The sequence below is a fragment of the Pyricularia grisea genome (assembly GCF_004355905.1).
Source record: "Pyricularia grisea strain NI907 chromosome Unknown Pyricularia_grisea_NI907_Scaffold_2, whole genome shotgun sequence".
NCBI classification, from domain to species: domain Eukaryota; kingdom Fungi; phylum Ascomycota; class Sordariomycetes; order Magnaporthales; family Pyriculariaceae; genus Pyricularia; species Pyricularia grisea.
Genome location: NW_022156717.1, coordinates 5,783,914 through 5,795,528, shown reverse-complemented (window position 1 = coordinate 5,795,528; position 11,615 = coordinate 5,783,914). Strand labels below are relative to the sequence as shown.

Genomic DNA, 11,615 nt, shown 5'->3' with positions numbered 1-11,615 from the left:
CCCCCCCCCGAAAATACCAAACAAGCCCTCTTGGCCCTGTATGCAGCCCACTCAGGTTCCCGTCAGCACAGTCGGTCAGGTCAAATGTAGGTAGGGTGGGATCAGACGCCTGAGGGGCTGTAACGGGTACTGAAATTCGAAGCCCGACTTGTCCAACCAACGAGAATTTGAAAAGATCCGAAATGTGCGCAGCCCATGTCAATAAGCCAGTCCCAGCCTGCCCTCCAACCCAAACAGCAAAGTCCAAATGCAGGTGCCGACCGCGTATCGGGGGGCTGTGTTCAGAGAGACACGGTTGTGATCCTTCCGCTCCTTGGCACAGTTGGCCGGGCCCGACAAAAAGATCTTGACGAATGCACCTTTTTTTTTCGTCACTTCTTTACTTGATTTGTCCATCCATCCCTTTGGGTTATTACTTCGTAAGCCAAATCCATGGGGGCACACGCATTATACCTCCCTGATTCTGCAGCTCAGGCGCACGTCATGTCTTCTAAATAAAGTCCTTTTCATCTGCACTGGTATATTTTCACCCGTCCGACTTATTCTTTCTTTCTTCCTTTCTTTCTTTCTTTCGATCGATTTTCCCTTTATCTTTCTTCCCTCATCTCACAGACATGGTTTTTTATGCTGCAGCCTGCCATAGCATTGTTACCTAAAACTAGTCCCCACAAAGGTTTTAATCTCCCTGTGGCGTTGTGCCACCCCACCCTGGCGTCCAGGCACCCATCCGTAGACCTCAGCTCTTACTCCAAAGAAAAGAAGAACCCCAAATCGGTCCAATCACTGAGGACCGAGTGGATTGTTTTCTATTTATGTTACATGGAGCGGGCTTTAATGAAAAAAATATTGCGGCAAGGCGTGAACAAACTGCGGCGCTGCTGCTTGCTCACTTTGGATCGTCATAAAAGCTTAGACCAGTCTTGGTTTAGCGCAGGTAAGCACACCTGCTCCATTCGGTCGAGTCCCCGAAGATCCTTTTGAGAGAGCCAATGTGCAGAAAGCAATCTTGGCAATCTGTTCCCTCCCCCCCCCCCCCCCCCCCCAGAAACTTGGTCAAACGACTTCGACCATGTCAAATGGTTTCTTTCATCTCGTAAACTTGCCTAAGCTGCAGATGGTAAAGACCGTTGAGGCGCGGCAACATACCGGCAAGCTACACGCGAGGGCTAAAAGCGCCCTCGCATGTCCGCCCCGCTCAACTCACCAACATACTGTGACGCGAGGTACCTTGCATGGAAACTAAGTTTACCGTAGAACATAAAATTAGTAAAGGTGTTGTCACATACATATTAGGTACCTACCTAGGTAATTGCTTCCTTTGAATTATGCTTCGTTGTGCGTTCGTTACATACGAGACAATTCAAAGAACAAGAAAGAACAAAGCATGGCGTCAAAACAGGTTCGCGCATCCCCGAGATTACAAGCCAGTCAAGAACCAAAAAGGTAAAATCATTCACTTGGTAAGCCCTATCTTCATGCATCGTCTTTTGATTTCATAGGAAAATCGATGCTACCGTCTTGACGATGGCATCCCCAGGTTGGAATACAGAAACATATACATTTTCCACTCTTGCATTCCAAACATTCATGTCCCAATTACGATCCTTCAAACAAACAACTTTCGAAAGCCAAGACGTCATGAAACTCAAGACGAACCAAGAGAAAATAGACTCGCAATCCCGGGGTATGAAGACAAATAAAAATATAAATATGGCTAGCTTTTGAAAAGAATCGAATTTTTTGCTTGTGTCATCATATCGTAACAAGAGGGCTCCGACAACAGCAATCAAAATATATACTGTTTCCTTGCTGGCCGGATGCCTTCTTTCTAGTCACCGTTCTGCTTTTCTCCATCATTACTATGTGCAGGTTTCTGTGACTTCATCGTGAGCCACATCGAAGAAAGCAGAATGGTTTTGGTTGGCGTGGGTCGCTGTTTATTCTGCCGGCTGCGCTTTATGCCTCTTGCCAAAAAGCCCCGTGCGTGTCCTGGACTTTGACCGGGCCTTCTTATCTGATTTTGCTGATTTTGTCGATTTTGGCGAAGTCGCTTCCGTGCTGCTGTCATCGTCGTACTTTGACTTGTGAATCCAACTGTTGCCGACCATGTTCATGCCCTTTGCCTCGGCCATGCGATAAAACTTTGCGCTCTTCTTCAGGTTCTTTTTGCACCCAATTCCCTGTGCATAGCAGAATCCTGCCTCGGCGAGCGCGTCGACATCTCCCCATGCTATTTGTGATGCATTCTGTCAGTCTCTAGTTCTAAACACTTGAAAGAAGCAAGTGGCTCCGATGCCACCCTAACGGGAAGACTTACTGCCAGCAATCTCGAAACACCTCAACGCAAGTGCCTTATCCTGGTCAATGCCCCAGCCATTCATGTGGCTTACGCCCAGTTCGTATATGCTGAGAGCAAACTGTGCCTTTCTGGTCTTGTTCTCTAGGAAGTCGACCCTTTTCCCTTCCTGAACCTGGCCCTCGTCGTCAGCCACCTCCAATCCGGCACACTCGGCCGCCTTGCGAAGCCACTCGACACCTTCCTTGGGATTGGCCCGCATTCCCCAGCCATGCCTGCAAGCCAGTGCAAACAGTAACATCCCCGTTGGGTGCCCCTGACGCGCTGCATGCCGAAGGTGGTACGTCGACTCGTTTAGCTTGCCTTCCTGATGCAACTCTATGGCCTTGGTCACGTGCTCCTCCGCAGGGATGTCGGCCGCCGATGCCAGGGAGTGGAGCGACCTTGCCGGCTTGACCGTGCTAGCCGAGTCACTCGTTGCTATCGAGGCTGCGGTCTGCTTAACTGCAAGCGTTCGACCACGAGGACCGTCTTCTGATGACCGGCCGCCATCCGTCGATGGCCGGCTGGAGTTGGGAGAGGGTTGCATCGTCGGCCGGAGGACTTCAGCGCTAAGTTTACTTCGTTCTAATGACTGTCGGGGCATGCCACTCGAGGAACTTGATGGTCGGGTCGGTGGTGATGGAGGTGCGTGACCGATAGCAAGCATGCTCTCTTGCGGCTGGGGTTCGAAAGGTGTAGACCTCTGTAGCATCTTTCCCCTAGGAAGTGAATATTTGGAGTAGATATATGATGGCGCCCCAGGGCCTTCAGTGTTAGAGTCGGGGAAACCTTCGCTGTGAAGGCTTACTGGAGTATGCGCAGTGTCGTCAGTAAACACAAACGATCCATGACTGTCGGATGACTGCTGGCGGACTGGCGGTTCGAAACTCGGCGTCCCAGCTCTACTGAGAGGCCTGGAGAAGTTGAACGACGGTCTCGGTAGAGGGGCAGACATATCCGAAGCTATCGAGGGTGTTCTATGGAATGAGCCGAAAGATGGCGAGGCGAGGCCCCCGCTACTGGTGGAATATTTGCGTAGCGCATGCGAGTGCATTGGCGATACAGCAGACGATGCACTGAGTCTATCATCGTCTGCCACCTCAGATGAAGCCGATATTATACTCGGTGACCGTTGAGGAAATAGAGCACGCGGTGGCGCAAGTCCATGGATATCATTTGAGACTGTTTGCCTGAGCTTCTCCGGGGATTGGGAGAAAGAAAAGCGGCGCATTGAGGAAGCCTGAGATGGCGATTTCTTGTGTTCGGGTTCCCTGAGCGGAGACACGGGCTCTGGCGTCTTGGTTTGACTACGGACGCTGCCCATTGGCGACGGCGAACGTTCTCTCCTGGCCCCGAAGAAGCCTTCATCCTCCTCGACCGTCTCTGGTAATCTTCCGCGCAATTGGTTGGCGTTGCCAGGCATGGGCATTGGCTCATCGGGTGTCGGCGGGATGCGGCTCATACGTGGGTGCATCGACATAGGTCGGTCCAAGTGCTCTTCTATCTCTGCATGGTTTCCAAACCCAGCCGGGGGCTGCAGTGGTGGATGTTCAGGTGAATCGCCATAGTCTGAATTGGAATCCTGGGACATGGATCGAAAGTACTCCGACCTGGCCTGCACGACGAGAGGACTCTCGGTGGTCAGCGGTGGTAACCTGCTGATCCTTTTGTCTGCTTTTGCACTTTGCTCTAGTTGCTTTGCGAGCATCCGACTGTGTAGCGCAAATGCATCGAGTGGAGATAGTTCTGGGGGTGCTTCGCCGGCGACGTGAACTCGGGGGGACTTGAGCGGTCGGGGAATGGAGACCTGCGACTGCGACCGCAGGTCAATGAAGTTTGGTCGTGGAGCTGCCATGTTGACCGCTGCGACTCAAAACCATAAAATGATGGGTGAGAGGAGCGGCCGTGATGGACGTAGCCGCGTTTTCCTTCGTGAGTCTTTGATAATTGACGCACGGGTTGCCTCGTTCGTCTGTTGTTTTCGGTCGTGCGTGTGAGCGTGACGTAGTTTCTGGTTGTGTTGATTTCCTTGCAGTAGGCAGACTGGAATGTTCGCGGCGTCGATGGTGTTGTTTTCTCGTAGGTCTATTTAGTCGGTCGTTTCGGTGTTGACTGGAATGATTAGTGATGTTGGTTTTTTTTTTCTTCTCGCTCCCCGGTCGCAGTACCGTGGGTTGTTTCGATCTGGTTACTTCGGAGGCGACACCAAATTGAAGTGGCGTACCGGCAGGTCTTGCTGCACGTTTTGTTGTAGCCTGTTAAAGCCACTGTGCGAATGTGTTGTTTTTTGTGTTTAGAATTTTTTAATTTAATTTTATTTTTTAAAGCTGTCCACCCTGCAACGGCTTTTCCTTGCTTCTCTGCTAGATGCTAGGTATTTTGTTGCTGCAGTTTCTGGTAGCCGAAAGTTGATTCGAGTGGGTGCAGCGTTGGGGCCCGGTGGCGGCTAAGGCTAGGGTGTGCGGGGAGCAGTAGTAGGAGCGCATAAATGACGAGATGGTTGTCAAACTATGGGCGGGCGGCGGCAGAACAGGTACAGTAGGTGTAGCGTGAGAAAGTCGTCGCAGAAGGATTCTCGGCCATGCAGGATGCAGGGACGCTGCAAGCAGGGGAAAAGGCTGCTGGATTCGAAATTCAATCAATCTAACAAAACCATAGCGGCTATGCTCTTTGTTTGCAACATATGACTATGGGGCAGAGCACAGCACAGCGGCGTTTCTTGTCGTGTGCGTTTTGGTGATTGACAGATAGAGGCCAAACGCGAGGGGCGATGCGCATCAACGATTCGTGTTTTGTCGGTCGATCAAGCCGGAGTCAAGGCGCAAACGATAAAGAGGCGGATTTCGATGGAGACCACAGAAAAGATACTAAAATTGGACAAGAGCAAAGCAAGCAAGCACATGCGACGAAGCAAAATGAATGACTGAGCAAGACCTGCTGAGGATGCTAGCTCTTGAGTTTTAGGTAGCAGACACGAAATACCAAACAACAAAAAGATGGGAGAAAAAAAAAAAAGAAAGAAACTTAAGCTCAAAAGGGGTCTCACGACATAACAAGGTGGGAAAGGGGAGAGCTCGGCATTGGGCAATGTGATTGATTATTGCACGCAACCGTCTGTCTTGTCGAGATTGGAAGCAATATTGTAACGATAAATTTTGGGGAACAACGACCTGGAACCCGAACCCCAGCAAGAGGGGACGGAGAGACCATGCCCCTGCGTCGTAAACTAGACTCTATACGGCTAGCGCTGAAGGGACGAGCAGCCTGGTTTGACTGGGGTTTAATTTTAGATCCACTCAGGTACCGAGTCGTTACTTTCAAGGCCGGGCCAAAAAAAAAAAAAAAAAAAAAAGGAACCAGAATTGCCTTGGACAGCCCAAATTTGACCCAGCAGCAAGCGACAACGGCGAACAAAAAACGATCAGGTCACAGTGGAGTGGAGGTCAAAGGCTCTTGTCGACTCATAAAAGCAGAACTGTATTTTTCTTCATTGTTCACCTTGAGGTCGCTGTGGTTATTAGGTCTGAAAATCCTCCGAATGTCAACTGACACCTACAAAGTTCGGACCGAACCAGGAAAACCGTTCACCGATAATAACGGGGGTGAAAAGCAACAACAACAGAAAGAAGAAATTTTTCTTCGGGCCCCCCCATACCTTTTTTATTACTTCGTAACTTATTAATACCAATTAGAACAGAAGGGGTCACGTTCGCAGTTTATTGCATCTTCTCCAGCTCTCATTTCCGTGGTCCAATAGATGGGCGCATCCGGGTCCCATCACCAAATCAGCACACGCTACCAAACGGCGGCCCCTTGCCCCAGTTGCAACCTTGGTTTGTGTATCCGACATGTACCAGAACCGGATTCCGCCCCCACTATTTTGAGACTTTTGACTCCTGGACCCTACTTGGTTACCACGGATCGACGACTTTCTTGCGGTTCTTTCGCTTCCAGACTATTTCGCTGCTACAAAAAAGAACCCCATCAAAGCGTTGATCATGGAGAGAGGATGTCCCATCGATCAATCAAGTGGTAGTCATCAGTCATCCCATTTCGTCAAACAGCATGCATGCAAGTTTGCTGGTGGGTGGACACGGACCTTTGTCAAACGACTACTTGACTTTCTTGGCAGCACAGATGACACTCATCTGACTTGTAGCAGACTTGTAGCCTCGACAGGACAACTCGTATATGCCGCTTGGCTGCCCCGCCGCTTTAGGAAAACAAGGCAGCTGCACCAGCGTCGAAGAGCTTTTGTGAGCGTGCATGCACTTTACATATTGTGCCTTGTGGGCGATTGAAAGGTATTAGATCTAGACTAATTCAAGAAATAAGGCGTTTTTAGCAATAGGCTTGTAAGTTAAAGGCTACCCGCTAGAACTAGTCTATTGCTAGTTGTTTTACTGTAAAGCTGTACCGCAGGACCAGTCGCTGTGTACTCGACAGTCGCGTGCAGGAAAGACAACGACAACTGGAGAGGGAAAAGAAAAAGCACAGAAAAAAAAACCCCCATTCACGTCATTTCCGAATCCTTCCATGCGCTTACTGCACTCTGAGTATTGCTCCCCCTCTTATGTACATGTCTAATGTACATGTGCATCATACATGTGAATTCTTGGGATGATCCTCTTTCACTCGCACACTGTCATCCAATCAATGACCACCAACCAACATCAAAGATCTTGTTCAAAAGACAGTTACTATACCTAAGGTAGGTACATAACTCAAAGATGCACTACAGTAGTACCCGATAAACTGGACATGGGAAATTCTCAAAGTTGGCCTCGGTCGTAAAAACCCTAGGAATTGACACTAGTCTAGACCTAGACCTAGTGATCAGACTCTACTTGCTATGTCTGCAAAAACCCCCAAACGGCCCTGTCGATCACAGGGCCGTTGTTTTGTCCATGGCTATGGTCGGCGCACGTGCAACCACAACAACGCCCTACAGATAAGGTACATTACTATGTACTTTGCCCACGTACCGAAGCGTGCAAACAATCCGAGGATGTTCTAGAATCTTTGATTGCAGCATCGGCGCGATTCAAAGGGTCTGAGCCTTCCCATCTGCGCCGAAGCAGGGTGATTAAAATCCGCTTTTTGTTTCGAGGTCCAAGGTTCAAATGGAGGTATATCGGGCCCGGAAATGAGCGGGTTCGTTGTTAGAAACACAGGGTCCTACGTGTCGGCACTGCTGCACTAGTGGCATTGCTGCTGTATGAGCGCCATGGTTGATGAGAGTGCCGTCGAGAGATACACGATAAGGCTCCTGTTTTCTATCGCTTAATGCCGGCTGGCCCGAAAGGGGTTGTGGGTTAGGTTGGGTTGGCACAAGCCTCTGCATTTGTTATAAGTGAGTGCTCCCATCATGGCTTTGACAATGGTCAGACTGGAGAATACACATCGACCTCCCCGAGTGGAATTTCCCCCTTTGTCCACGTAAGCGAATGCAATCGTGGGACATGATTGTGTTTCCTCATTGCATCGCTCGTAGATAACTGGGTCTGTTTGTATCTACACCAGATTTCGAAGCAATAGGTACTGTGACACCATGTTTACTACTGGTCTAGTCTGCGCCGTTGAGGATGACTGAGCAGTTCTAGTCCTGTCAGCACCTCCATGGGCTACGACCATGGCCCCATTTCGGCTTAATCAAGGATGACCAGAGGGTTGTACACATATTTGCCACATCTCACTAGCCAAACAATGAAACTCTGCTGATACTTTTAGGATAAAGAGTTTTCTCTTCTGACGATCTGAATGTATACATGGTCTAGTATAAAGTATATGCCGCGATAGTTTTCACAGCCTCTTAGATAACCAAACGCAGCAAATCAAGCAAACACGAAAATCAATAGGTGAAAGAAAATAACCATAAAACAAACAGATATAACGCCTAAAACCATGCAACAGAAAGATTGGAAGCACAGGAGTGGGGGAAAAGCAAGTCACGATGAAACCTCCAAAATGCAAACCCAACTCGTGATATGATAGCTTTATCTTCCTCAGGCATTTCAATCCTTCTCTCTCCTTTTATCACACACGAGAAGTTTTTCGGTCTCGTAGATTTTCTACAAGTTCTTGGACTGCATCTTCTTGATCCTTGTGACACCCTCGAACGTCATACGATCAATGGCGGCTGCGACTGTCAAGGTACCACCGAGAATGGCACACAGACCGGTCAAGAAGCCCGCAAAGGTCTTTGTGCGGACTTCGCGGTTAATGACCTTCATCGGCGAGATATCCTAAGGGTAGAAAACTGGTCAGCAATGCGGACACACTAGCAACAATGCAGCTGCCTGGTTAAGAAGGAGGAAAAGGGGAGGAGGGCTAGAGGACATACATATGAGAAGAATACACCCGGAATGCCACCCCTGGAGTGCAGACGCTCCTTGTGGCCATCTTCGGCGTCATCACCACCCGCCAGACTCCTCTTGTGGCTAGTGACCGAGTACTGGTGCGTCTCGACGCTGCCATCGCCCGAGTAGCCGTAGGTACCAACACCGTGGTCCTGCATGGTGGCCAGGTGGGACCTCTTCTCCCAGCCAAGCGGCAGGTACGAGGTGGGAACGATTTTGACAAAGTACATGTAGTTGAAGTTGGGGTCCGTGGTGGTCTGTACAATACCGTCGAGCGGGTTGATGTGGTGGTTAGCCCAGGGCATGTCCTTGTTGCCGAGCTTTTCGATGGCGGCTTGCGGCAGCTGGGGACCGAAACGCAGCGAGTGGATGGTGTGACTGAACGAGTGGCCGCCATCGACGGGAGTGTCCCAGTAGTTCTTGAGGTCGTGGACGTGCATGTTGCCATTGCTGAAGCTGCGACCGGGGGCGAGGTGGAAGTTGCCGACGACCTTGTTGACGCGCAGGCTGCCGGCGATCTGGCAGCCCTCGTGGCGCTGCTCGTCCAGGCGCTCGGCGTAGTGCTCGCGCGTGCACTGCTCGACGTTCTCGCCCCGGCCAAAGGCCCACGATGCCTGGGCATACGCCTCGCGCACCTCGTCACACGTGTTACAGCAGCCGGCCTTCTTAGCGTTGGCCGGGGCCGGGGCACCGTAGCAGCCGCCGCAGTAGTTGGGGTCCAGATGCGTAGCAGCCTCGTCGTCGGCGTGGAGGGCCAGGGTCTTGGCGTCGATGACACCGCCGCCTTCGGACTGGGGTCGGAGGCGGATCTTGACGACACCGTGCTGCACGCCGTGTTGTTGCTCGCCCGAGACGTCCATGACATCAAGGGTCAGGAGCTCGCAGGGCACGCGGGGGAAAGTTATGTTGAGGTGGATTTCCATGCGGTCACCTGGGGAGTTGGAAGAGTTGTGAATGTTAGCTAATAGTAGCTGGCAATGTCTGTGGTTTCATTTTTTTTTTTTTTTCATTTTTTTTTTTTTTTTCAAAGGGGCACACGAACCTCTGCTCTTGTCAACAATCAGCTCCGGGTGTATGTCTATCCTGCGGTAGTCTTGCCATTCTCCCCAGGCCAGATACAGGACCACAATCATTGAGACGATGGTGATGATTCCACCCGAAGTTGTCCTGATGCGGGCATCTTCGACCGTCTTTGTGAAGGCATCAAGCCTGGTGAATCTCGACTTTGGTGCCATTGCGTTAGTTGGCTTGTTCCTCGGCGCTCAGGCGCAATGCGCAAGACGTGAGAGGATTCCTTTGGGTGACTTTCTGCTTTGGATGAAGATGATCCAATATTTCCTTGAATTATCCCTAGAAAGGCTCGAGAACCCAGCTCGATTCTGGAAGGTATTTGAAGCACAGGACTAAAGAGATGTGCAGGAATAACTTGTCAAAGGAAGGAGATTGAACATTCACGAGGGTCCACACTGGGCAACTAAAGGAGTGGAAATAGGCGCATCAAGAGGACAGCTTCGCGATGCTGCTTTCTCCAATTCGGGGCGCGCTGGGGACCGAGTCCCACCCACACATGCTTTAAGGCCAGCAAGGCCAGTTCTCAGCATCGTTGAAAGACCCTTGTCACTAAGATATGAATTGAGCCAATGAAAACGCGGAATTGAAACCAGGGCCGGCCGCTTGCCACTTAGTACGGTCCGCAGTAGGGAAGGACCATGTTGATCGAAGGGTTAGGGGTGGACCCAGTCCGCTATTCTCTTTAGAAAGCAGAACTGCTTCGACAGGAGACGGCGATCTTTAAATCTGGGGAAAGTGGAATGTATACTACGTATATGATTCGAATTATATGAATTAAGAATATAAAGTACTCGAGAATCTGTTCTCAATTTACTTCTGCCAGTTCAAGAAATTTTAAAGTTCGGACTGGAAATTGGAGTTCCTCTCTACAGCCAAATAACCTCAGCACCAGCCCTCCTGAAAAGAAGAGAGAGAGAAAAAAAATGGCATCCCCCCTAACCCGAACCCTCGCCCGCCTCCGGTCACCAACCTACCCAAACACAGGCTCCGTTGCTCGCGACCACCTAGCATCGGAGCGGACCTTTTTAGCCTGGATCCGGACGGGGCTGGGCTTCGTGGCCCTCGGCATCGCCATCGAACGCTTCTCTCAGCTTGACCTGTCAGAGCTACTACACCCCCAATCGTCACCAGCAGCGACGTCAACAGCATCGTCATCATCATCATCTTCCAAGCAGCAAGGAGCTCAGAGCCAGCAGGATAGAGACCAGACCAGGGTCATGGTGGGACCACTGCTCGGTCTCGGCTCCGGTAGCATTGTCTACGGTGCAGCCCGTTACTTTTCCAACCTCGTCATGCTGGAGAGGGGTCTATTCAGGCCTGCCTACTACGGAGTCGCCGTCCTTGCCGCCAGCGTGGCTGGATTGTCAGGAGGTCTTTATGGAAACGTTGTGAGGATGGGGAGGAGGAGTCGGGAGGAGGAGGAGTGTTGAGTGTTCTTTTGTTGTCGGCTTAGGTTTCCTTTTGATAACATATATTTATTCTTTTCATTTGTTGAATTGCTTTTCTTGCGCACTTGACCGAGATTGTGCCGGGCAGTGTGTGTTCTCAAATAGCAGTATGAAGGCCCAGTTACGAGTTTCTGGCATAGTCGATATTGAGGTCTTTCAGCTAGCCATTGCGTCATAAAGTAGACGTTCTATTCTAGTTCTGTTCTTTATTGGGTTTGCTGCAAATGAGAAATGAAAGCAAAAGTAAAACGCACCGCAGCAAGAATATTTGAGCAAAATATGTGGGTATATACACCGGTGGTATGATTCGAAGCCCAGAGGAAATGCGAAGAAGAAAAAAAAGATAGAAAAAAAGATAGAAAAAAAAGATAGAAAAAAAAAAGAAAGTGGCACGAAGCA

The 11,615-nt window shown here is 50.2% G+C and overlaps 5 protein-coding genes across 5 annotated transcripts; 2 read left to right on the top strand and 3 right to left on the bottom strand.

Moving 5' to 3' along the window:
- Positions 1 to 157: 157 nt before the first annotated feature.
- On the bottom strand, positions 158 to 364 carry PgNI_04311 (uncharacterized protein; the record flags this gene model as incomplete). The annotated part of the gene is made up of 1 exon (XM_031124359.1): positions 158 to 364. A coding segment is annotated over one exon (207 nt), but the record flags the coding sequence as incomplete, so codon positions are not given.
- Positions 365 to 1,328: 964 nt separating this feature from the next.
- On the bottom strand, positions 1,329 to 5,463 carry PgNI_04310 (uncharacterized protein). The gene is made up of 2 exons (XM_031124358.1): positions 2,318 to 5,463; positions 1,329 to 2,230 (listed from the first exon to the last, which is right to left on the bottom strand). Exons 1-2 carry the CDS (start codon positions 4,191 to 4,193, stop codon positions 1,938 to 1,940), a joined length of 2,169 nt encoding a protein of 722 aa, XP_030985016.1. The 5' UTR covers positions 4,194 to 5,463; the 3' UTR covers positions 1,329 to 1,937.
- A 632-nt stretch (positions 5,464 to 6,095) lies between these two features.
- Positions 6,096 to 6,374, top strand: PgNI_04309 (uncharacterized protein; the record flags this gene model as incomplete). Its single annotated transcript, XM_031124357.1, has 1 exon — positions 6,096 to 6,374. The coding sequence occupies one exon, from the start codon at positions 6,096 to 6,098 to the stop codon at positions 6,372 to 6,374; it is 279 nt and encodes a 92-aa protein (XP_030985148.1).
- Positions 6,375 to 8,055: 1,681 nt separating this feature from the next.
- Positions 8,056 to 10,226, bottom strand: PgNI_04308 (uncharacterized protein). Its single transcript, XM_031124356.1, has 3 exons — positions 9,740 to 10,226; positions 8,682 to 9,628; positions 8,056 to 8,583 (listed from the first exon to the last, which is right to left on the bottom strand). The coding sequence occupies exons 1-3, from the start codon at positions 9,930 to 9,932 to the stop codon at positions 8,410 to 8,412; spliced, it is 1,314 nt and encodes a 437-aa protein (XP_030985147.1). The 5' UTR covers positions 9,933 to 10,226; the 3' UTR covers positions 8,056 to 8,409.
- A 465-nt stretch (positions 10,227 to 10,691) lies between these two features.
- PgNI_04307 (uncharacterized protein) lies at positions 10,692 to 11,198 on the top strand (the record flags this gene model as incomplete). The annotated part of the gene is made up of 1 exon (XM_031124355.1): positions 10,692 to 11,198. The coding sequence occupies one exon, from the start codon at positions 10,692 to 10,694 to the stop codon at positions 11,196 to 11,198; it is 507 nt and encodes a 168-aa protein (XP_030985158.1).
- Between the last annotated feature and the right edge of the window lie 417 nt (positions 11,199 to 11,615).